This window comes from Parambassis ranga, chromosome 20, assembly GCF_900634625.1.
Source record: "Parambassis ranga chromosome 20, fParRan2.1, whole genome shotgun sequence".
NCBI classification, from domain to species: Eukaryota; Metazoa; Chordata; class Actinopteri; family Ambassidae; genus Parambassis; species Parambassis ranga.
Window position 1 is genome coordinate 17,389,421 of NC_041040.1, and position 26,585 is coordinate 17,416,005.

The 26,585-nt window shown below is 43.7% G+C and overlaps 1 protein-coding gene across 1 annotated transcript in view; it reads right to left on the reverse strand.

Moving 5' to 3' along the window:
* The window catches only part of LOC114453172 (cadherin-6-like), a 50,828-nt gene extending 24,892 nt beyond the window's left edge, over positions 1 to 25,936 (reverse strand). Inside the window, exons 1-2 of the mRNA XM_028432908.1 lie at positions 25,799 to 25,936; positions 4,729 to 5,113 (exon numbers count right to left, since the gene is read on the reverse strand). Coding sequence (XP_028288709.1) covers positions 4,729 to 4,965 — 237 coding nt within the window. The 5' untranslated portion in view covers positions 4,966 to 5,113; positions 25,799 to 25,936. The remainder of the gene's footprint in view (positions 1 to 4,728; positions 5,114 to 25,798) is intronic.
* Positions 25,937 to 26,585: the final 649 nt, after the last annotated feature.

Here is a 26,585-nt window from a genome sequence, read left to right on the forward strand (position 1 = left end):
AGGAGTCTACCCACCAGGCCCAGAACCACTGGGGCCTATCAGGGGCTGTAAATACTTTATGAGATATGATAGTGCAGCACAAACACTCCTCAACCACAGGCCATTAACCATTTTCAGTGGATATGTGCCCTTTGGTAAAGTAAGAAATAATGAAATAAACAAACATTCTCTTCCCCCAGTGACAGCCAGGGCCCTCCGAGGCCTGTATGCTGCTCGACTGCTAATGAGAGGCAGTGTACGACTTTCCTGCTGCAGAAAATAAAGGGAGGGAATCATTGGCTGTTTTGTTAGTAAGATATTCAATCAGAAATCTCTTATTATTTCTTCTGAAATAATAGAAGTTGTTTTTAGGGTCAAGTCATTTTGTAAATAATTCTAAGTAATTCTGTAATATAAAAAGGGAGCATAGCAAGTCGTTCAGTATTATAGTTACATCACTCCCAGAAATACTTCTCCAGTCATAACCTGTAAACAGGAAGTACAAAGAGGTACGACAGAAGCTCAGCGTCCAGAGTCTGAGCTCGTTTTCTTCATGCCTTTTGTCACACACTTGTAGGAGTGAGGGTACGTTTTAAATCTAGTAGCATTTCACACAGTCAGAAGAGTGGCAGAAGACCTGAAAAAAATGAATAAAGCTTGCAGTGGTCATGTGATTTTAGGTCGCACTGAATCACTGTCTTGCAACACTTGTGCTTCATAACGCTCGAGCATAGCACCACTCATTGAATCATGATGTGTTTGTACGATGTTATTGTGTTATTGTTACAAAGTTTAAAGGTATGGTCCCCAGTAACTAAGCATTTGTACTTTGTTACTGTATTTAAGTAATTTTTTATGTATTTATACTTTACTTAAGTAAAAATACTTTTACTTCATTACATGTTGCAGCTATTATCTGTACTTTCTCCTCCACTACATGTCTACAGTGTCTGTAGTTCCTTGTTCCATGTGATGAACACAGTGCTGGACTGATGTGAGGTCAGACTCTGCATGGAGGTGGTGTCACGCTGCCAGCTGTGTTTCTATAATGAGCCTCAGTCATCATGCCGGTGCTCTGGCTCAGTGAGCTAACTAGTTAGCTGCTGTCTGCTAACACAGGTCCATCCATTGATCATAACATGAATCTACAGCAGGAATACTGACACAGTAAAAATGGTGAATGCCTGTTTTATTTTAGCAGCCTCTCTGTTCACTTGATGCCAGCCTGCCTCATGACACACAGACCTGTCCATAGCTGATACTGAAAATGTAAATTAACTACACATGGTCCATTTTAAGTTGAAGATGATTTCTTTGATTATTTTAACCTGTTCAGATCCTTTGCCATGGAAATCAATAATATATATTCGGTGCATGAGTACTTTTACTTTTATTACTTTAAGTATGTTTAAAAGTACTTAAGACTTTTACTTAAGTACCAAGCTTCAGTACTTCCTCCACCACTGTTCATTGTAAAGGGAGTTTGCACTTTCATTTTAAAATGTAGCATTTGTATGTTGTGTTTTCGCACATTGCAGTTTCATCCTTCCCTGCATCAATGAACCCGTGGATAAAAGAGAAGTTATCATCAAAGTCTTGGTGACCTGGTTGTTGAAGTATCAGTAAGTATACAGAGAACAACACATTAGGCAATACAGCAAGATTAGCAAACAACCAGCTCCCAAACAACACACTGCCAGCGTCTCCTTTTCACCCTCATCTCAATCGCTTCTCTTAATTTCTTCCCGTTCCAACTGCTTTTGTTACGCTTGCTCAGGAAAGATTGCAATTTCATTTGTTAGCACTTCACAACTCGATAAAGAAAAAAACGGAGGAGGGGTGGGGGTGGGGGGCAACCAGAGGAGAGATTGAGGCTACCAAATAACTGAAGACAGGATGTTATAATTCAAGTGCAGTTTCATCATTCTGTCTTTTACTGTCTGTCAGGAGCTGCTCCCTTGTTTATAATAACCTGTCATTGTGTTATTTCCAATTCATTTTTTCAGCGCAAACAAAAGTGATTTTGTTCCATGCTGTGTTCTCTGGTTGCCATGATGTCACTTGCAGTGACAAAAGCCTTCTCTTTTGTGTTTGTCATCGCTTTTTTTTCACCCCCCCCCCTTCCCTTCACATCCTCCACATTGTAAAAAAAAAAAACATGGCCTCCACCTGAGGATACAGATGCAGATGGTTGTTCTCTATGTTGAGCCATGTGTTCAACTCAAAAGCCATTCATTCCCTTTAGGGGCTCATTCATCACTCGTACTTTATCTAGCAATTAACAAACAGTAATTGCAATCAGATAAGATCTACGTACGGCAATACTATGTGACAACTGGCTAGTGAGCTGACAATGAGGAGAAGCACCCAGCTGCATGTACTTGGATGGGAGGTGGGGGGGTGGCTGGTGGGATGGGGTGGGTTGGTGGGTGGGGGCAATAAGCGCTTGGAGTCATGATTAAGTGTGCCGCTGGAAGGTTGATGCCTTAATGGGGTCTCCAGGAGATGGGCTCTTAGGCCGCGGCCTCTGGCTCTCTAAGTGTATACCACACTCAGATAATCCATTCGTCTTTTGCTATTAGTCCTTTTACAAGCTAAAAGGACGAGTGGCACATCAATCACCACTCTCTAAAGACAAAGTGGTTTGATCAGGCTCTCTGCTTACTTTTGATCTTGGCTCCTTCTGTATTTTTTTTCCCCCAATTTTTTTTTCCTGGTATTTGCTTTCCTTGTACAAAGCTCAGTAATCCTTTTAGACCAAGCACTGAAAGTCAACCCTCACTCTGGGAGGACGTATGTAGCTGAATCTCATTTGTTTGGATGACTCTATCCTCTGTGAACACACGATGGGAATGCAAAGCACCAGTCCCCATTCAACCCCCTTGCACACAAAACGGCCTTTCTTCCTCCCCACTCGTTCTGACCTTGCCATCGACGCTTCACAATCTCCTCAATTACAGTAGGTTGGGAGAGGAGACGGATATCTTGACTTCTACTCCGCTGCATGTAAAGCAAGAAATATATGGCCCATCTTCTTGTACATCCTCCACTTTTATCTGGGTCGACACTTTGTCAAACAAATAATACCTTGGGAGGAAGTCATTCTTTTTTTTTTTACTGTAGGGCAAAGACAGCTGCTTTAGGATGACTTGATGTGAGTGGAATGGACATCGCGCAGGCAGCCGCACAACTGACAGTAAGCACAAAATATATTGGACAGCCAGCAGCAAACAAAGCCCGGGGATGGACAAATGGAAGTCCGATATATGAGCATTACCCGATCGGAGTGTCACGTCATGTCGGCTCTCGGATGATGGGATGATGCTCGTATTCTCGGGGACAGAATCATACATTGTAATGCAGCATGTTATTTGTTCGGAAACATCTCATTAAAAGGGCATTATGCTACTAAGAAAAGCCACCACAGGTAGTTAGTTTCTCCTCCTTTAGTATTATTATACACACTAAACTTTCCAAATTTGTTGTATGGTAAATGCATTTTTTTTGGTGTGTCACCATGATATGTAAATGAGGCAACATCTAGTGCAATTTGCATTGATTTGGATTGATGGATGTGGGAAATAGGAAAACAAAATAGCAGAACTTTATCTTCATAAATATGTATTGACAAGACAGCACATAATGAGGCATTTTTATACAAACCAAAATAGCAACTTTGAAATGTTGGCATGTAAAAAGTTCACATTGTGGAGGGGGGGGACCACAGGAGACAGTTTGGAGGGACTGACTCAGATGAAGGGAATAATTGCTCAGCTCAGTTTTAAAATCAATATTTGTAATATATAAAATGAAACTACTGACAGCTACACATTCTTTGCTGTGAGCTGACCTCTTGAGTATTTATTCAAAGCAGTAATGTTTTATCCAAAGCTTCTGCTGATACCCTGACATGTAAAAACTATTAAGGTTTCATGGTTCCAAACTCAGGTCAACAGTGACACCCGTGACCCTTGAGTGGACCGCAGTCATCACTCACTCTTAAACTACATACTGTATACAGTTTAATTTTATTGGTAAAATAACAATAAATTTGAATTACACACTATACAGCTAGCTCACTAACACTTTTTTAGCCCCAGGAGTTTGGATGAATTAAGATGCTGGTTACCAGGACTAGCTAACACTAGCTCTTACAGCACACTGAGACAAGCAGCATAAACACCACTTACTTATTATTTTATTTTTTCACAAAAAGAAAAAAATCTTTTGTTTGTAATGTTTGTATGTTTGTAAGAACCTTTGTTTAAAAAAAGCCTGTAAAAAAAAAAAAGGTTCGCCAACATCAGAAAGTAAGAGGGTGACTCTGAGCCAGCATTCATTACCTTTATCACATACAGCTGTTTCTGTTCTAGCTATTCTTTCAGAGTGTACTGGACACACTTTTTGTTGCTACAAAAAAGTTTCAAGGTTCATTTTCCCCACCCTCCTTTTTCATTTCATTTCATTTCAGTCAATGTCACTGAATTTAAATGGATCCATTTGAAATCTTCTGTTGATGTCGACACTGGCTGCTGGCTTTGCTATGTCTTGCATCATTCTGAGTTGCTTTCAAATCATGTCGCATTGTGTAATATTTGTGTGATTTTTTTGGGATCAAACAAGCTGTTCTGAGATAGACTAATATGATCGTGACATAGAGCAGCTGTGTTTCAGCAGCAGCAGGTAGAACCGAGCAGCTGCAGCGTGCAGTGCAGATGTTGTGTGTCTGAGAGTAGGATCTCATACTACCTTTCCAACGTACTGCATGTCTGTCCCGGTGTACTCCTCCAACAAAAAGAACTGGTTCCACATCCAGCCTCGTTTAGAGCGCCTGAGCGGCACTCCGTTGGCATCCTGTACCGTCAGTCCCGCAGACCCCTTCCGCCCCCCTGTAGTCCTTCTCACCGTCCTGAGCCCTTGACCTGGAGAGCTGAGGTGGGCCATGGCCCACAACATCATCAATACGTAAACTGTCCTCCTATCCATGGCCACGCCACCACAAACCGTCTGTCTTCTCCTCCACCCTCAGTGGTCTGTGTCCAATGGTCTTTGGTCAGAGTATCGGATCAGATCTCATGCTGTAATCTGAAGCAGGAAGGGGCTCCTCACAATCACACAGGGTGGCGAGCAGCACCTGGAACATTTACACAGACAAACAGAGTGTCAATACTGGGAGGAGAGGCGGCAATTTGTTACGAGAAGCTTCTGTTTTTGTTTAAAAAAGATGCCCGCGGTTGGTTGGAGATGCAGCACGAGTCAATCTGAGGCCTCCACATGGCTTTACAAGGAGGAGTAATCACAGAGATAAATATATGTGATGCTAATTTATGTCCAACAGGCATGAAAAATGAAAATACCAAGTATACAAGCAACATAAAGGCACACTGAAGAAGAGGCGGCTATGATCAATGACACCTGAATTCTAAATTATTTTAGCTTTCCAATTACTTTGCAGTCACCTTGTTGACATCATCTTATTAACAGCTCTCATGTTATTAACGTGACATCTGTGCAATTATAAATGCCTGGAAATAAGAGTCTGCAGGTGGTTTTCTGTTACTGAATGGCAGCTCTGAGATTACTTGATATACAACATATTCTCAGTCCTTTCTTGTCACAGACAAAAGACTCCGGGTGCTTATTATTGTACCATTTGTTTTCTATAGGGTGGGATTTGTCACCACAGTTGCCAGGAAAATGGCAGAGCTTCTTGATAAATAAAGAATCTCGCTCCGTGAAACAATATGAAAGCAAAGTAGTTTAACCTCACCACAAGTGACCTCACACACCTGTGACCTCTGTACCTGTCAGTGCCCTCTGAAAACGGTTATAAGATGTGTCCCCAGCCCCGTTTTTAGGGTTGTTTTCTGGGAGGAAAATTACCTATGTCAGTGCATGTGATTGGTCTCGGAAAAGGCAATAACTTATTAATATTGAATATTTGAAACAAATAGTAAACCAGCAGAAGACAAGGCGAAGAGCAACAGAACAAAGGCAGTAATAAACAAAACAACCATTGGATCAAATCAAAACATATTGATTTCATTAGAGAAACATTAATAAAAATCGATTATCCAAGAAAAAAATATTCATATTCAATATTTCCTTTCATCTACAAACTTGCTTTCAACTTTACTTTTCTTCTGGCTTCTTATCATGTGCTGAAATTCCTAATTGCAAATTTTGTTACACACAAAATAAGGATCATCAGCTTCTCAAAAACTGAACATTTTCAGCTTTCTCTTGTTTTATCTAATTAACAAAAATCTTTTTTTTTAACTTGCTTAGATAAATTTAGTTTGAAAAATAATGCAGTCACATTCCACCAAGGCATCTGCATCACACTCAAAATAAAGGCAGAGAATTACAGGACAAAACAGAAAATGTGTGATGTCATCCACACAAGTCCTGAAGTGCATTCATGTGCACACACACACACACACACACACTGTATGCTGAATGTCAGTCATTGAGGATTGATGGGCATCCTGAGTTGCTGCCTAACCTGATAAAAATCAGATTAGAAATTTTACACATCAATGTATAGGCTTACATCTTGTACAGTGTGTGTAGAACCTACTTTATCTGCATTAAGCTCCTGAATCAACATCTAATAGAGTGTGAGGCTGTATGCTCTATCTTTTTAAACAATCTGCCTCGGCACACTTTGTTATCAGACCCAGCAGAATGCCAATGGAGACCCTGGGCAAAGTCAACCCCAGTTTATTACCTTAAGATGAGTGTAAAGATACTGAGCAAAATGACTGTTTGCAAACCGCAGAGAGAGCCCCTGATGTGGGCAGCTCTCCGTTCTGCCCATCTTCAAGAAAGGCCGACGCAGAAACGTTGGCAAATGGAAGAAGGATCAAGAGGAACAAGCACAGGATGGACGAGGAAGGAGGGGGGGTTGGTGGAGGGAGAGCAAGAGAAAGAAGGCCATGTATTATGCTTTTGTTCTCATTATTCCTCAGCGGCTGGGCGATATCCAGGCCGCCAGTGTTCCTCAGCTGGGGGTTTGGTAGGAAGGGTTATCTGCAAGTCCGTTGGGGAGCGTCTGCAACGTAGCTCCGTATCGCATGCTCTCAGAAGGCGGGGGGGCAGGGAAGAAGGAGGGTTTCAAGTCTAGCCCCCAATATATGGCGGGCCGGTAGCTCAAACACTATGCTTGGTAAGAAGCAAACGATGTCTCTGGACATGAATTAAGTACCCTGACCTGCATGCAGAAGCAGAGCCAGACAGGCTGAAGGGAGTGAGGGGGAAATGGAGCGAGAGAAGAGGAGTGAGAGGGAAAAGGTGGAGCATGGAGGCAGTGGTGCTGTCACAATACCGCAGCTTTTCTCTTAGATACCAGAGCTAAGTTTAGTATCTGAGAATCTGATAGGAACAAAAATAAAGGAAAACCATCAAGCAGTGTCACAGAACAACCGCTGTGATTTATACAAACAGATGTCTCACTACATCGACTGGGACAGCTTTGTAGCAACTTCTGTACGCGGGGTTTTGATGTCGGCTGGATGTCTTTGTTGGCTCGATAAACAAAATACAGTAGCTGCATATTTCACTAGTGTGCCAGTCTGTCAAGCTGTTTGCAGTGAAGAAAGATTCAGTTCAAAACATAATGGAGAGTTTGATACAGTAGTGTGTTTTCAGCTCTTTGGCTTCTGTCTCCTGCGCTGGCAGAGGTTCATAAAGACGGGTTTGACTGTCTTGTTTACTCTTCACTCTTGCAAAGCCCTTCCCAGAGTTCACAGAGGGCGCAGACTCCAACGTCATATAAAGATGCTCCCGGAGTGAGGGCCGTTTTTCATTATGCCGCCACGTACTTTCCCAACACGACCAATGAAAAGAGTCAAAACATCACACAACTTCATCTGTCATGGCCTTTTACAAAACAGCTCCAACAAGTGTAAATAGCACAAAATATAAAGTTTTAAAGCAAAAAAAACTAGTTTAACTAGTTTAGACTTTTTGTCAGTTCATATTTTGAATGAGACGTGAATCTAATACAGCCCAGACTGTCCTAATCTGACAGTGTAGCTCTTTTACACATTATCTTACACAGATGTGGCTGGAGGAGAAAAACAAGGTGAGAGATACCAGGAATACAGCTGACATCCCCAAAACAATCTAAATATATGCAACAGCATACAATAAAGTCTCAGTCATTTTCATTAACAGTATTAAGTGTAACTACATTCATGCTTTCTGCGAGCATGAGGCCGCTGCAGGCAGCACAGACACATGGGTGTTCTGTGCCTGGCCTGGAGTTCCACACATGCACAGGGGATATAGTCTACATTACTTTTCTCTTTTTTTCTCAAACTCTGACCAATTCCAAGTAATTGTATTTCTGTTCTTTTTAAAGACATTTCTTTGTTTTTGTTAAAAATGGCAGGCTGCAACATGACGTTTTTGGGTACACAGACACTAAACCATTGGGCACAACATATGGTAAACATATCATTATAAAGTACATCTCTGTACCTTTGGGATCCGACCAAACATAGCAGATTTATTTTAAATTGGAAATGAATAGACATTATATATAGAAGTATAGATCCACTGCTGTATATTCATTTTAGGTGTGAGTTTAGGTGCCAAAACACAATCAGGTATATTTTATAAGTGGGCCATATACTGCGAGAGTGCACTCCACCCTGGAACGTCCTGAGCGGGCCAGATGACCGTCTTTCTGAACTAATCCTGCACACCTAGGGTTTGTTGTGCCCTCCAGATGAGAGGGTGAGGAGGAAGTTCAGCATACAGAACACAGGAGCTTAAAGTTAGATATCAGATGTAGTTACCGTGACAACACTAAGGGGCAAATAGGGAACAGGAGAGAGGGAGGGTAGTGAAGGAGAGGTAGAAACGTCCTGTCAGAGCAGCGTCAGCAGTCAGGCCGGGAGACTGGCCCATCCATTACGTACCTGTCTTCCAGAGGCAGCCAAGGCATGCCCTGTTTTCCCCTTATGAGGCAAATTGAAGCTGGGGGTTAGGTCCCCTCTCTCTCTCTCTCTTTTCCCTCATACGTTGCAGTTTATAGCACTGCCCCCCCCTCCCCTCTTGCCTCTACACAACCTCCCTACTTTGCTTGCATAGGCCTGAGCTGATATGCATTATCGCTGGGCTTTTCGCTGAAAGCCAGTCACTTTGCATGTGTCCTCTGCCTGGCTCAGCACAGGCAGGGAGGGCTAAAAAAAAGACTCCCAGGTCAACAGTGCATGTGCTGATGGAGGCAGGTGAAAGTGAGATGGACTGTCAGGCTTCTTAATAATGCCCATAGAGAAACAGTCTCTCAGACCACCACTCTCCACTTCCTCTAAACTGGATCTAACGTGGCAGCAGCTCTGTTTCTTTTCTGAATTTTTCAAGATGACTGGATGTTTTTTTCCTCCATTCTCTCCATCTATTTTGTGCTTTCTTTTTTATATATATACACCTCACCATCCCCCCCAACTCCCAGCACACTCGACTTTATGAATTTACTTAATTGACGCTGGCGAGGAGCATGTGGGACTTTGAGCTATTGATTTGCTGTAGGCTTCGGCGTGGTTGGAAATACCAGTCGATCTCTAGGGTGGACTCATGAAGCTTTCTACCTCGAGTCCCACAGCACTGAGAAGCCGGCCTTTTCAATAGATTTCTTCATAATGTCACTGTGGAAAGCTAATGCTTTCACTGTATGGAGGGCTTCGGCGTCCCTAAGGAGCGCTCGCCCCTTGACCGCATTTGTCATACCCTAGCAGCCATATTGTACGGCTCCCTGCCCTGATAATTCTCTTGACAGGAGACTACGGCCAGGAGTAAGTCAGCTAAAGCTTTATTTTGCCACGTCAAAAAAATGTCATGGCTGGTTAAGAATACTGCGGTGCCACATGCAGCCCTGTGGCTACGACAAAATGCTTGCCTTTTTGCATTTGTACTATGTAAAGGCAAAAGAAAGATGGAGGGAGACTTAAGGGAATTCCCAGTTTCTTACAACATTCTCTGATTTGCAGCTTGATTTGAGCTTGGTTTCCATTGGTGCCAGCGGTATTTATTGATTCATAATGAGCCAAATGTTTTCAATGGCTGACATTCTGTTGTGCAGAGTGTGGATTGTTGTACTTATTAAACATAATAAAGATGTCTGTATGGCACCATATGTTTTTCTTATATCATTTAGCATTAATGGAGCTTTACTAACATGCTCATAATAAGCCAGTTGGTCCCTCTCCCTCTGTAGCACTGATTGTACATTGCTAGGATTCTCGTGATATTCAAGAGAATGTACACAAATTCACGGGCCAGGCCTCAGGTAATGTACGTACTGTGGACCAATCCTAAGAAGTACTATTACGCATCAGTGAGATTTATATATGTTTTGCTTTTTATGCACATATTCGTCTTACCAGATGTAGCAAAACTCTATCCACTGCCATTTGTCAAAGATCCTCAGGCGCTGTGTTTCCACTTTACTGGCTCCTAATCTTATTGGTTGATGTTAGCTTGGGATAGGAAGTAACTCACAGATGGGCTATCCATTCACCTGTCAAGTTTTGTTTTGAAAGTGTCTGTACTTTCCAAACAGTTTCCTTGTGCGACCTCCAATGATTTTTTTAAAAGGACCACCAGATAAGCTATTGTGCGTGTAAATCAGCGTCCTGTGTGGAGGTACCATCAGTTAAGTTGTTGGGTCGTGATGACAGTAAGAAGCCACACTTCTCTTTTCCTATTTTTGTTTGTTTTGTTTTGTAGGTGTGTTCCACACATGTATTTTCCTTACAAATATGACAATAACAGACATGCTAAATGCTACTTGCTAGTTTCCAAAGATGCTCAGCAGCTTGTTGTGTTTTCTCTTCAGTGATTTGTATATGACTGGCTAAAGAAAGCTCGGGATAGATGTTGAGTGACAGATGCTTTGTCTAATCACCTCTTGAAAGTGCCTAACCTAACGCTTTTCTGTAGTGACCTCCGAGATGGTTCTGTCTTGCAAATCATCTGGCATTGTCAGGTTGCCTGATATCTCTGGCTTCTCTGATTAATTTCATAATAATCAATGATATTAACAGTTTTAAGTTCTCAGTCTTTCACAGTGTGTGAACCCTTCTTATTCTTTCCTTTTAAGAGACTCCGGCTCTCTCTCTACACCCAAACACCTGTTTATATATACATATATATATATATATATATATATATATATTTATATTTCTCAGATCAGTGATGATATAATATGGCAACTGCTAAAATTATGTCTGACAGGTTAAGAAGTAATTTTTACGCTACGCCTACACTAAGCCCAAATTAACCACAATCATTGGGAAGAAATAAGAGAAGAGATAAAAAGTGATTCTCTGTGTATTATTCTGTTGGCTTTAGATGCATCAATTGTATTTTGTTTCCTGAAGTAAAGTGTTGTTACCGCTGGAAATTACAAACAGAGGATGTAATTAACCTTAATTTTACTTTAAAGCAACAGGAACAGAAGTGAACTGTGGATCCAAAGAAGGAGCGCCTTCCTGTTCACAGCCCGTCTTCCTCGATTTTTGAAAGAGAGCCACAGGTCTCATCTTTCCCTGTTCGCTTTCTCACAGAGCACCATCGTCATAATGAAGGTGTGTAATAGAACATGACACCATAATTATATTCTCCCAGTTAAGAGGCAGTGTTTACAACAAGCACAAGGCTGCCTTTATTTTCTCCCTCCTTACACTCTCTCTCTCTCTCTCTCCCTGTCTCGCTTTCTCGCCTATCCCGTCTGCGCTTCATATCATGTGCCATTTAATTGCATTAAAAAAAATGCTTGATGAAAAAATGAAAAAAGTAAATTGCTTTAAATTGCCTGTCACAGATTGTGTGGAGTTACCGACGAGCAATAAGACTTGTGCATTGTGGTGGGTGCTTGGGTAAGCAAGATTAATGCGTCTGCTGCCAATTTTTGAATGCCCCATGATTCCACGCTCAAAGAATTGCCTGGGATAACATTTTGAATCAGAACAATTAGTTATTAAATGTATCTATTGGTTTTATCGAACACAGGACCATGAGGATAGAGACGGGGACAACGTGAGTCACACAAATGCATTCGTCAATACATATTGGATCTGGCTGGCTAATGGCCTTTCTAGTGCACATGTGCGGACCTGTGTGGCATTTTAGCCTAATCTAGACTCAGGAGTGACCTGTTAGACTCCTCTCCTCTACATTTCTTTTTTTTTTTTTTTTCTTTCTCCCACCTTCTTGTTTTTTTTTCCTCCCCCTAACGAGGGATATGAGCGACACGGCAAAGCACCCTATCGTGCCTGTTGAGCCGAAGACTTCCACAGCAACCCAGAAAAACCCCCGGGGGTGCAATTAAAAGTGAGAGAGGAGAATGTCAACCAAGGGGGGCAAGCAAGGGAGAGGAGATGGAGTGAGCCGAGGAGGAGGAGGGTGTGGGCACTGGTGCCACAGGTATCGTGGTCATGTTACAATTCACAGAGGAGGCCCTTAAAGGCTGCTAATGTGTGGAGGTGTCAGCAGCAGGTTGTTCTCTTTGGCCTGCCCCCCCCCCCCCTTCAGTTTGTTAAGGTGAGTCTGATTCCGAGGAGGTGTCATTCATAGTCTGTTACCCTGCTTAAAATTTACAGCCAAATCCCAAGTGTGAATTGGGAGACGGCGCTCGACCCAAATCTTGGGCTTTCCATTTGTCTTAGTGTCCATGTGGGTTAGTGGCTCACAACCGAGTTCCTCTGTGGCAAATTACCAAAAAAAAAGCAAAACTGAGCATCTGGATGAACTTTTGCTCTGAAAATATACAAAAAATAAGGTTGTTACTTCCCTCCTCCTCCTTCTCCTTCTCCTCTTTTGCAAAGCAACATGGATACAGATGCGACCAAACAGAGAAACATTTCCTCGGAAGCCTGTCAATATATATTGATCTTTTGTTTAGCTGAGAAACACTGTCTAGACACAGTGCCGCATTGTCTTGAAAACAACTTTGCCTCCATTCCAATCTGATGTACACATGTCTCACAGATTATAGCAAGGCAATTGATCACTAAAAGGAGATTTCAGACAGATGGGGGAGATTACTACAAAGAAAAAAGGGAAAAAAAACAACAACAAACAAAAAGATTGAGGATGGTAAAATCATCATCATAAAATGCTGGCGAATAAACTGCTGAAAATCCCCACAGTCAAATTGGAATGTAAAGCTGAAGTGGAATTCCAGACTGAACGTCAGCAGTGTAGTGCGACACACCAGAGAGCTCGGGCGGAAATTAGGATTCAACCTACAGCACTGGAATAGCACCAAGATTCAGTCAACGGTTCTCTATCGTTAAAGTTAACCCTGTGAAACCCGAGCAAGTGAGCAAGGTGAGCTCGAGCTCTAATATTTGACATGTGAGATGCAAAATGTGCATTTTAAATCCTATGGTGAGCTTTGGGCCTGTTTACCAACAAACTAAATATTATTTTGTCTTTCAAAATATGACATCAATTGTGATATTAAACTCACAAACCGTGGACTGCATGTGGTCAATAAATGCCCTGATCATACATGACATGGGATGTGAGACTGTGTCTTTGAATGGATGACAGTAACCCAAACAAATTAGCTCATACTATCCGTGTCAGATGCGGGGTTAGCCCACAGCATTCATCCCAGTGCGCCGCTCCAGAGCTCACTGCAAACACATTACCTTGCCTCGCTGCCCAAATGCATACCAAATAACCCATATAAATCATACAATCTGGGCCAAGTCAATGAGAGCTATTTTGCCTGTTTTCTAGTTATTTCCACTGTGCCATCATTCAGCCTAGCTCACATCATTCAGTCCGAAGCTCTCCCTCTTACAGACCATTGGCGGCAGCAGTGGTGGAGTGGCCCAGTTTAGAACCCACAGAGGGCTCCTGAAGTAACCATTCCTCTAGTGCACTTGATTTTTATGTCTCTACAGTCTGGACTAAATTATGGGTTGCCAGCATTCTGCGCGCTGCTCCGTCTTCCAACTCCCTGTTGTCACAAAAAGAAAAAAAAAAAAACAAAAACACAAAGATGGCTTTCTATGAACTTGCGTTTACCATCAAGTGACAGAGCAACTGAAGAGGAGCCTCTCAACATATTATTTTTTAAGAGTCTCTCCTCTCCAGTGTCACTCTGGTGTTTTAGGGCTGGCATTTCTTTGTTCCAGCTCTAGTGCCAAATAATGATTTTCAGCCCTAAAATATGATTTTGGACTACCATAAACAACAGAGACTTACTTTTCCCCCCAATTTTTTTAAAAGCAAAGCGGTTTCTGATTCCACTTTGGAGAATTAATTGACTAAATGGGAGCTTAAAGTCATTATCTCCCCTCGCTAGTTCTTCAATCCTGTGCAAGGGGCTAATAAATGGAGGTTTGATTTCGCTAAATGTCCTCTCATAGAGATTAATAACGCCTAGCGCCCTGGTGGCAAACAGATGTGGTCATCCTTGCTCGGCGGCAGAACAAATGGGCACGAGACGTACCCGGCACACAAAGAGCAAAGAAATAATAGCTTAATGACATTCATCCGGCGAGCACGTTAGCAGATGAGACGTCCTGGCTTGTTTGCTTTCCTGTGTGCACATGTTTTGTCACCAGCAGCCGTGTGGTCTGACATAGGGCTCCTCTGAGGGACTGACAATGGCAAAAAAAAGGAGGGGGAAGGGACGGTGGAAGCTCAGCGGAGGGTCTGCCGGCTTCCTGCTTTCCTCCACTGTGGCCTTTGTGGTAATACACTGGTGGTTATGGGAGCCTCCGTCTCTATGCAAATCAGTGTTTGCTTCCCAAGTGTCCCACATGCATTCAAGCGTGTGTTTCTCTGCACATTTAGACCTGCACTACAGTCTGGAGCAAAAGGCCACAACATTCACAATAAAACTAAGTAATTAAAAGCTGTTATTTCTATATCAATAACCCGTTTATAATAATAATAACCTTGCACTGCCAGGATATTAGATCACGTCCAGAGCTGCTGCCTTTTAACGAATAGTGCGTCTCTGGAAGCATTGGATGCATTGATTGGGACGCCACACAAAGGTCAAACACAGCGCAGTGAATTGAAAATCAGCGAAGGAATTGTGTTCCCACGTTTGTCTCAGCCTCCCCGTTGTGACAATTACATGAAAGGGAGCGACGTGGAAGCACATTTCCATTCAGGCGTATATCGACTGTAACAGCGGGTCAGGAACAAGACAACACAATTGTCACACAACACTAAATAATACATAGACCTAAAACAAAGACATCACACACACCTAAAAAATATGGTCCCTAATGAAAATGTGTTTTCACCACCTCCACCTTTGATTAATGACCTTTCCTGGAAGCCCACCATAAAATAACACAGCCAAAGTTAGGTACACGTGTTCCTGTGTAGATTATTAGCAGTAGTGGTGTAACACACAGGGTGTGCTGCTGACACTCTGACCATACTTAAATTCTCTCAAACTGCACCCAGTGAAGCATCAGAATATTTAGAAGGCCATTAGTCACGGGCAGGATTTCTGCCAGAGTATCATCCCTGCCATGAGATACAAAAAAATAAAAAAACAAGGAATGATGATGCATGAATACTACTCAAGAATAAGCTGTGATGGCATCTGAATTCCAATGGTGCATATTTCGTTAGCAACGCTCGTTGCGTCTTGGCTGCAGCGTTGCTGGTAAATAAGGCCCTTTCTACATAGTTCTCAATCCGATCACATCGAAGGGGACTCGGGCATACTGTGAGATTAACAACAGACAGCCATGAGCTCCTCTGACCTTAACTGTGACTCATGTTTATTTACCTCAGCTAGTTATCCCTGAGGGAGTGCAGCCTCATCACTGAAATGAGCGCCGTGATGGCTTTTTTTTTTTTTTATTGCCACTCCCGGGAACGGACGACTCTAATAAACAAAGAAGCCTGATTGATCCAAGTTAGCATTTGATTCTCCAGCGCTGCCGAGACACACGATTCAATATGCCGGCACGCCGGTGGAGCACCCCTTGAACTTTGCTGTACACACGTCTTTAATCACACTCACCTTTTCTCTGGTTGGTGTGACTTCCAGCTTATTTGTAATTACCAGGCTCCTCGGGGGGGTTGGCTCAACAACAGGCCGCGGCCATAGGTCACCGGGAGACAGTGTAGCCGGCCATATGGGCTCCGGGGCCCAGGGGCAGAGAGTGGGAGGACGGCGGGTGCGTTGGCGACCGGGAGAACTTACCAGAATGGTTCAGAGCAGGAGATTGAATTATTCGGAGGCAAGAGACAGCCTTATCGAGCAGCGGCCACATTGCACTGACATTTTCACCCCTAGTTTCTATTTCCCATTTCACACCTGGACTATTGCCAGATAGGATATGTTCAGCCACCTCGTTTTACCCCAGATTCACAATCACCCAGCCACCAAGTCAAAAAAGAGGGTATGGCGCGTTATCTATCACCACCTTACCACCCGCGGCACCCTCTCCTCCCTCTCCTGTGTTGTCACCCGAGCTGCAGCAGCATGGTGTTATTACAGATAAACAATCAATACTGCATTAACGTGTCCGCGGAGGCTTGCTGGAGTTAAACAGGCAGACGAGGAAAATTACTCAGCCCAATGTCATGGGTGGACGTCAAGCAACAAATCTTGCTCATGAACTGCTCATATATAAAAATATAGAATTCAGGCTCTTTTCTTTCATTATCCTCAGCCATCATTTCTTTGTGTTTGAGGTCACCAGATACATTTCTTTTCCTTCCTCTCCTCACTGGTCACAGAATGAAACTCCACTGCATTAAAGAAGTAATACCCCCACTTTATAGCAAAGGTGACCATGGATATTGGAGAGCAGGGACCCATACGATCGATTTGGAGCGAGGAATGGAAATTTTAACATGATTCCCAGCCAGGCATTTTAACTTGTGGGGTATTGGACCCTCTCTTTTGATGATTGCTTCCAATTCAACGTGGTACTCCATTGCAAAAATTCTGATGACGTCTTTATTTAAAAAAAAAAGGGGGGGGCAGCAATGGAGGTGGTGCCCTACCAATGGCTGTGTGGTCCCGTTCATCTTTGCAAATTTGCATCTACATTCCCAGTGCTGCCATTGAGGAAGCTTTTTGTCCTGTGAAAACAAAGGCGTTCTTATGAGGAGGCCCGACGAATAGCCCCCTCTCCCAGCCTGGAATTAAATACTCCTCATTCCATCCTCATTCATTAAACCCCCACGCCCACAACCTTAACACCATATGGGGCTATGAAATACTCCACACACAAAATAAAGGAGTTGGACTTGGCTGAGTGATTGCTGAGACTGTTTACTAATACTGCTGCTCACTCTGCTTTATTACAGAGTGCTAGGCTTTCCATTACTGCAAAGGGAGAGTGAGAAAAGGAGGAAGAGGCAGAGGAGGAGGAGGAGGATGGGAGACGATGGAACAGAAGGGAAAGAGAGTTAGAGAGAGAGAATGAGGGACTGCCAGATTAAAAGAAAAGCAAAAAAAAGAATGGCTTGGTTGATTTACACCTTCATTACTCTCCCCTAACTCTGCTTATTGCAAATCATGATGCTGCTTTATGAGCTGAATCCTCTATTACGACAAGGCCGGGGAAGACAGCGCTTTAGTCCATAAAACAGCCGTACAGTAACCGCCACCCGGAGGTACCAGGACCACTCATCCTACCACCCGGCTGCCAGAGAGGAACAGCAGAGACACAGTCACAGCTGAAAAACCGTTTTGCAGAGCACAAACTCTGAGCTCACCGTCCCCTTTTCTGGCCTCGTGCCCGTGAACGCCACAGCCAAGGAAGTAAGACTTGGTGCGTGCTGTGGAAGGAACTCACAGAGAGTGTTTAATGTTAAGTGAGAGCTGCCATATTTAAGTCAACAAACATCCAGGGGCACTGGAGGTGTGTGTCTACTGGCTCTCCAACCACCGAGCGAGGAGCTGCTACTGATGCGTTTACTCTTAGAGCTTTTTGGGGAATATTTAGATAGAGAGCGGTATGTCTGCTTCTATTTATTGAACCAAATAGAAGGTCTTCAGAGCACGCTTGCTCTTTTTCTCGAAATGATTGAATTTGTGTCTGAGCGCGTGTCGAGCAGTTCTAAGAAGAAATGGTCGAGGAAGCTGGGGTTGCAGGACCTAATAAATCAGCAGATAGGCTGAGGCATGTAGGTGAGCGCAGGTGTCAGTGTGCTGATGTAAACAGGGCACGGGTGCATGAGACACATTGGATGGAGGTTTGTTATGTGTATGTAACACGCTGCTCCGGCCTGGCCTGTCTGACTCCCATCTGGAACAGGGTTGACAGAAAAGTTGACAGATGCTTCACCAACGTCCATTATTTATGAGACCGAGGAGATCCACACACACTGCATTTCACAAGTGTCTGCTCCTGCTACTGTAGGTCGAGTTCTGACATTGTATTCCTGTCTGTCCGCGCACACACACACAAACACGCTGCTGCCTCGGGTTTGTGTGGAAGGTTGATGAACAGGTAGACGTTTTTGTTTGCACACTCACTCCATTGTGCGCCAAACTAGCCACTCAACCTGACTCTGTGAGTCTAACCCTTGACCTCTGGAGTGTCACTAAAACCCCTGTAGACAGGCAGCCCTTCAGCTCCTGCATAGAGGATCGTACACCAGCTGACTCGGGCTCTCTTAAAACCCACTTAGAGGCTTATAGCTGGGAGGCCCGACCAACGGATTGAATTAAGGCTATGATTAATTGAATCAAGTGGTGACTAACTTGAGTGACTGATGTCTCGCAGGACCAAAGGTCTAGACACAATGCTTTGGTATAAAGCTATATTCATTCAGTCAGTGACATCACAGGCAGTTTCAATGTGCCTGAGGCATGGATGGTCGCCTCTAATATTATTGCTTGGAGTGCTGCTTTAAGCCCAATACCACCGGCAGTGCTGCTGCTACTACCGCTGCTGCTCCAAAGAGTGCCAATGTTAATGAGAGGCACAATATAATTAATACAAATGGAATGTTTAATGCAATTTTTCCATTTCAAAGAAATTCCCCCGGCATGCTTCCCAACAACGCATTCAACTCTCCTGCATTGTCCTCAGGCAAACAATAACCCAAGTTTGCCATTGCCTTCATTAGATCAAACTCAATTATTGCAGAATGCTTAGAGCTCTTTCAGCACAAGGAGTGGATCCGTGGCTTCCTGCTACAGCAGCTCCAAGGTCCTCTGGCAGGTCCGGCCCAATTTGTTTTTGACGGACAGCTACGTCAGACTGTAATTGGAGGCCTCTGAGACCCATACACATCCATTTGTCAGTTATTCATGTCAGAGCTGAGTGTTCAGCTGCTGGAGGTCTTAAAGAATGACCTTTTCTCAAAGGGGACAGGTTTCCCCCGACTGCCAGAGAGACGCCCTGGGTATTATTCAGCCCAAAACAGTACTGCACAGTTATTACTGGGCGTCCCATGTTACTGCAGAAAAGCTTGTATTGTGTCCTTCCCTGAGGAGCATTCGGTCCTGCACGCTTTGATTCGACAGGTAGGCTTGTGTAGAGGTCTTTCTATTTCTCTCGTTCACAATGAGCCATCCTAATGTTTTGAGAGGTAGCAGAACAATGGCAGAAACCTCTCTTTTTCACTCTGAGGATTGAAAGTAAATAGGACCTTTGCTGATGTGTTTGCCTGTTCATTTACAGCACCTCAGAATACAGCTTGCACATTGTACCTCCAGAAGAAAAAAAAACTCACAAAGGCATTCTGCAGGACAATAGCGCAGCAGAGGAAACAGGCTCACAATAGAGTCCAGATATCATTCACAACATAGACAGGAGACCATTATCCACAGAAGGAGGGGCCCATCTGAAGGTGACAGGTTTGGGAGACAGAGGGATTGTGTGCACGGTGCTGCCACCGAGACAACAGTCTCCCTGAAGCCTAACCTATAAGGACAGGTTTTTGCAGCGCCAGTGCCCGCTGGGTTGAGGTGTTACACGTCATCTGCAATAACCTGGATCATTACTCCTGGAGGCTGTTAGAGAAGGGGGGGAGGAGGGAATCACATCACTCTGCTTTCACTGCTGCCAAGAAAAATTGACACGCTAAAAGTCACACAAAGACACACCTCAATATGCACACGCATGAACACAGAGGGCCCCTCGCCACCATCGCATCTCACACTTTGCAAACAAACACACACATGTAATTACACACCCGCAATCTATCACGTACTGTCAGTGGTGTCTGGGGGGGTTAACATACCAAGGCATCCCAACAGCGTCCTACCAGCCAGTGTTGCCTGAAGCTGACAGCTCTCACTGCGGCTGCCTTGCAGGAGTAAAGTAAGCATCATTATCACCTCCTTTTTTGCCATACCTCCTTCTGCTCCGCTCTTTTAAAGTCTCACTTCTTTTATCCACCACTCAACCCTTTCCCTTCGCTGCCTCCTCTGTCTTCATTGTACTCCAGTCAGGCGCTAATGCTCCTTGTCCTGTGGCTGGACTGTCTGATCTCCTATTACCCTCTCGTCATCCGACAGTCAATATTAGCCCCCCCCCCCCCCCCCCCCCCCCCCCCCAGCTTTTACAAAAGTCTCAAAAGTCAGACAGACAATGTTGCCCCCCCATTTCCCCCCTTTCATGCACTTGCTCGTCTTCCATACACTTATTAACTGGCTGTCATGTTCAGCAGCCTTCCCCCAGACAGTGTTTAGCGTTCCTCAGTCCACTTACTGCAGCCAGAGTTAAGCCTCTGGGCTTTGCACAGACAGGAATCCAACTAGAGGGGAAAGGTAGGACCTGCGGACATGATCTGTCTGCTGCACTCACTCACACTGCTTCCTCCTGAACCGGCTCTACCTTAAGGCAGGACACACATCATACAAGACACAGACAAGGTTTCTCCTCCTGTACCGTATGACCATTCACAGTAACGGAGCACAAGCTGCAATTATTTACTCTAATGTACAAAAAAATGTGAATTTGAATGAAAATTCGAAAAATAAAAAAAATAAAATAATTTTTTTCATTAAGTTGCATATAACATTTGTCTATGTCCAGTCTCATGTGTATAGAACTGTTCTTTGAAAGATTTTGTACAATTTAAAAATTTGTAAAAAAAAAAGAAAAAAGTGCACCAAATATTTAGTTTTAACACTTTTTATGTAGCTTTGCACAACTCTTCATAGATGAAGATGGGGGAGGGGGGGAGGGAGAGAAATTCTAAACAGTCCCAAAAGAAGAGAAAAAGTAAGATTAAAATAATATGATGAAACTTTTTGATTAAACACAACTAGAAAAACAAAATTCACAAAGAAAATCAGAAAAGCAAAAGTAAAAATGGCTACAAATAATTACAAAAATACCAAAAACCAAGGCACAATAAAATAATAGAAAATAAGGTCAAAGCCTGCTCTCAATTGAAACTGCTCTGAAACTATAAAACCTTACATTAACCTCTCCAGCAGCTCTGAGGTCCTTCCAGCATCTCAAAGCATCACAAAGCCTTCAATCAGAGGACTGGTAAAAACATACATGCAGTAGTGATCAGCTGAGAAAAACACACAAAAAACAAAAACAAATGAAATAACCTCAAAATCAACATAAAGCTGACTTGTTTTGAGTGGAACTTCATAGTATCAAAGGCATGTTCCTCACATAGAGCAAAGTAGGATATAATTTGGATTTACATATAAAAATAATGTTTGACTCTACATTTGTACCTCTCCAGGAAGTGGCATTTTCACCCCCCCATGTCACTTAATCTGTAAGTCAAGTCAGGACGTCTGAGAAACTCATGAACAAATTTCCATGAAATCTGCGAGCGCGATCAGCCCCGAGCGCAGGGAACGGCTGATTAGATTTTGATAGTGATCTGGATCTGTGATTTCTACTATTAGATGATTATTGTTTCCCCTCCCTTCCAACACACACACTCACACAGACACATATTGGACGTAGAGATTTAATTCTAAATCCAATCCTGAGTTTAACTGTATGCTCACAAGGTCAAAAAAATCGATTACACCTCAAAATTTAAGAAAGAAGGACCGCTCGGTTGTCCTTGAATGTGCTACTTTTTTAGATGACGCCCAAAGACGAACTCAACTCCTCATTGTGTGGTTGATACAATACTTGGTTTGTCATGTGCTCCTTACGCTCTCCGCCCTCCCCCCTCCTTTGGGGCAAATGGTCTTAGAAATGAGACGTAGCTTGTGGATAGACTTTCCTGCCCCTGCTTTACCAGTGTCATTTCCGCAACTCTGAAATTGTTCCATGGTCTACAGGGCTTTGTTGTAAATCACTATCTCCCACTGTCACACTGCAGTCTGCTGTGCACTGTGGATGCCTGGCTTTCTGCTGCCTCCTGGGTGACTAATATATCTTGTTAAATTGTGCTGAGAAGCGTGTGGAGAACTGTACACCTTCTCTCTTTGTACTGTGTTCGTTTGTGCTTTGGTTTGTGTGTCTGTTTGCAAGCGTGCGCATGTTTCAGCCTGTGTCTACGTTTTGTGACTGAATAGGTAGGTGAGAATGTTACTTTTTTTCCCCCTAAATATGTTTCACTAAACTCCACAAGTCTGTCAGGCTTTGTTGGTAATTCAGTTAGATTGCTATTCGGGCCAGCTTCCGTTCAACGCCGCCGTCGCCGCCGCCACTACAGCGCCGGAGCTGTGAAGCTATCTCTCAGCCACTTCATAATTAGAAAAGCTGTGGAGCCAAGCCACAGTTTGAGGGGGAGAAGAGGGAAGAAAAAGAAGAAGAAGAAGGAAAAAAAGGCTGTTGGCAGACTGCATTATTCAACATTGGCAGCAATTTACTGTCTCCCACCCCAAAGACATAAATCTAAGTGATTTCATAGTCACATCCGTCCTCATGTGCCATACTGTATAAAGCTGGACTCTGCTCTTATCACTAGTTCTTAAGCCATGCACTGTATGCTATCAGCTTCATCCAGCACTGTACACACACACACACATCATATCGTTGTCCAGACTCTTTGAAAGTAGATTTATGTGTATATTCCTTTGTAATTGCGGTTCTCCCACACAAAGCAGGGAGATAATTACCCATTGTTAAATGAGATATAAATTGTCTGATCTTCTCAGCACAATAAAGCAAAATAGGCCGTTTTTTGAGGGAGGTGGGGGGGGTGGATTTATACAGAGGGATGTTCTACTCTCATGGCCAGCATCCAGCTCTCAAAATCCCCTTTCGCTGAAACCTGTCGTGAAGCGGCCGCGTGCCGTGGCTTAACCGCATCCGCAGCCTTAATTCTGATGTCGTGGCAAATTCAATCTGGGACTCTGGGTTGACCTTCAGGAGGGGAAAGGTGAGGACGACGGCGGCGGCGGCGGCCCCCCCCCCTCCTGTCAGTATTCATTTTAACTAGAATCAGACTTTTTATGTGTGTCGGTGGGTGAGAAGTGTTGGGTTTCTGCGCAATTACGGTTGTGACTGCTCCATAAATAGGCGGAGATATTCTTAGGGGAATCGGTCTCATTAGTAAGGAGCGGTTATGAAGTGGTGCCTGCAGAAAAAGTGCTCTAATGGTCACGAGTAGCCTTCGAGAAGAAGAAGAAGAAGAAGTAAAAAAAGACAACGTCACAGTAGGAAAGTCATCCTGTGAGAGAGGGAAGAAAAAAAAAGACACAGAAAGAGAAAAGCCCGCTCGGCTGGCACCAAAAGTAGCAACTGCAGATAAATATTTGGCACAAGAAAAATCTGAGGAGGAATCCCAGAGCACTCGCAGTACAAACAACGTCATGATTTATTATCACATCATACAGACCGTGACTAATGCACTCAAACAATCAAGGTGCATCTACTGAACTACAATACCCAGGGGTGCTCTCTGCCACTGACTTCAAACATTTAACACACACACACAAAGCTCAACAAATGTCCTCACATACACAAAAAAAGAAAGCTGCAGACTCTTTGCTATAGGGGGATTGAACGCGCACACGTGCACACAACAACAACACTGGGATGTGATTTTTATTAGCTCCAGATGCTGCTGCAGAGAGAAGCAGAAACATTCAATATTATGAGCAGAACACATCAAAAATGATGTTGCCCATCTGGAGCACAAATAATGCAATCAACTCGGGTCACCGGTCATAACGTCGTCCGGCCATCGGGGTAAACCCGCCATCATGTGACGTCAGGGCTCACGGGCACGGGGACAGGAGGAGGGTGGGGGTGGGGGGCCTGGCAGATTATGACCTAGAGCTTTTTGGAATATCCCTCCCGCTGCTGCACATGACCCACAGAGTAAAGACGTTTAGAAAAGAGACGACCACGCACATTGTAATCGGAGATGTGTCTGCTACTCCCCTGCCTGTCAAATCACTTCTGCAGTATTACTTTTAACGTCTTCATAAATACATACACGCCTTGTAGCCGACCACATGATCCACACACACACACACACATGTGCACACACAGGGTCTCTATTTGCAGAGCCTTTAAATATTCAGTACCTGCCGTGTTTTCTGTATGACTTTGATCAGCCACAGATTCTACTCTGTCCCTTTCATCTCTGAACTTCAAACCAGAAGCAATTGAAAAAAAAAAAACCTGGAGCACCAAACCTGTTCTGGTTCAGACAATCTCCTTTTCAACCAAAACCAGGAAGTTGATCCAGTGAAAAGAACTGCAAACTAAAGCTTTTATTTTAGTTTGTAATTTTGAATAAAAGGTTGTCGATAGTTCCCGGGACAGTTCAGAATAAACACAAACTTTCTCACCCTCCCTCCCTCCCTCCCTTCAGGGGGCACCTTGAGCTTATGATGTTCTGAACCGGGCAGCAAAAAAATCTAATATGGAGCAATATGGCACTAAACACTGAAGGCAGCAAAAAGTTTTCCTAGTTAGTACACATTTTGTACCCCCCCCCCTCTCAAAATATATACCTGCTACATTTAGCCCAACTTAATCCCTTTAAAGCCCCCCCCCTGCATTATTCAGCAAGCCCATTAAATATTCACATCCACCTCATTGATATCATCTTGTTGTCAATAATGCTGGAGGACATGTTGTTTTAGAAAACTTGACTCAACTCCAGGAGAGAGCAGGAGAGAAGGGAGCACCCCCCCCCCAACACACACACACACACACACACACACACACACACACACAGAATAGCAGCAGGGCCTTTTGAGCTGAAAGGCAGCAGAGCATCACAGTGCGACTGCAGGCTACCACAGATAGACAGTCATCCGCCTTTATCAGAGCATGCTGTCCCACCTGCATCGATTCGCATCCCGTGGATTTGCCACTGGCTGCAGCGAGATCATCGGGAAGGAAAGCGGAAGGAAGAGGGGGGGGGGGGGTCACAGATAGATTCAAGCGAGCGTTTGAAAAAGGGGGGCCTGAAGTTTTTTGTTCTTTTCACGCGTGACAGTATTTATTATAAGGCAAAGGTGTGTGAGGTTTGGCCCTGATCGCTTGATCGCGGCGCGATGCGTCGTTCGGGACCTCTGGATCTGAATAAAGAATTATGCACGGAGCCATAATAAAACAAAAAAAAACAAAAAAAGTTGATGAACCCGCTGGCCGACGATCGACCCTCCCTCACTGTAAGTTGAATGAGCAGGGCGTGAATACTGATAAGTTCCCATTCAAACTCATTTTCTATTCAAAAGCCGAAGTTATTCCACTAATTAAAGGATGCACGCACACGCACTCATACGAAGCGACACAACTACTGTTTACGCTTTGATCATTTAGTATCCCAGTGTGTGTGTGTGTGTGAGTGTGTGTGTGTGTGTGTAGAGAGAGATGAAAATAAACCCGGGCTCGGACAATTGAGAACAGCGATAAATGTGCCACAAATTTCCACAGAAGTTGAGAATGAAAGAAGCAGCGCTCACCTGATAATGAAGTTTATTCTTTGGAGGAAATGTTCCCTTGATTTTTATATTATTGAGGAAGCGCACAGTCTGGAGTCAAGTGTATCCGTTCACTGCAGCTTTTGTTGCCCGTTGTTCCACCTCAACTGCGCGTCTCAGTCGCGCTGCATCACTTTCTCGCTGTGGATGTGTCAGGGAGGCTGAGGGGACTCAACCCTCCCATTGGCTGCCATTCACAAGTCCCCCCAGCAGAACACGGCCGAGGAAGAGAAGAGAGGGAAGAGGTGGGGGGAGGAAAGAAAGAAAGAAAGAATGAAAGAGAGAAACACACACACACCGACAAAAACAAAAGGGAGACGTTAGAGGAGAGATTACAGCTCCAGTGGGGCTGCGCGTTTCAACTGCCGAGGCGATGCTCAAGTTAAAATAATAATGAGCCGAATGGTTTGTCGTGCACGCGCCTTTCTTTACATCTGCATAATCCCTGATTAACAGTTGCAATGTCAGAGGTTGAGTGTGGGTTGGAATCAATCAAGACGCGGTTATTTTTTGTAAAAGGCGTCCATAATGATCCCTTCTGTAATAATAAACCCTGTAAATCATGCCAGATTACAATAAAGCTAATTACATTCAAGTGGTTTTGTATGACATGCCAAAAACAAATATTTCTACAGATGACGTTAATTCATATTTATCTTATTAATGGATCAGTTATTTATATCAGTTATAAATAACTGATCCACTAATAAGATAGAAGCATTACTACTCATAATATCTTATGAGTAGTAATGCTTTTGTTAAGCACCAA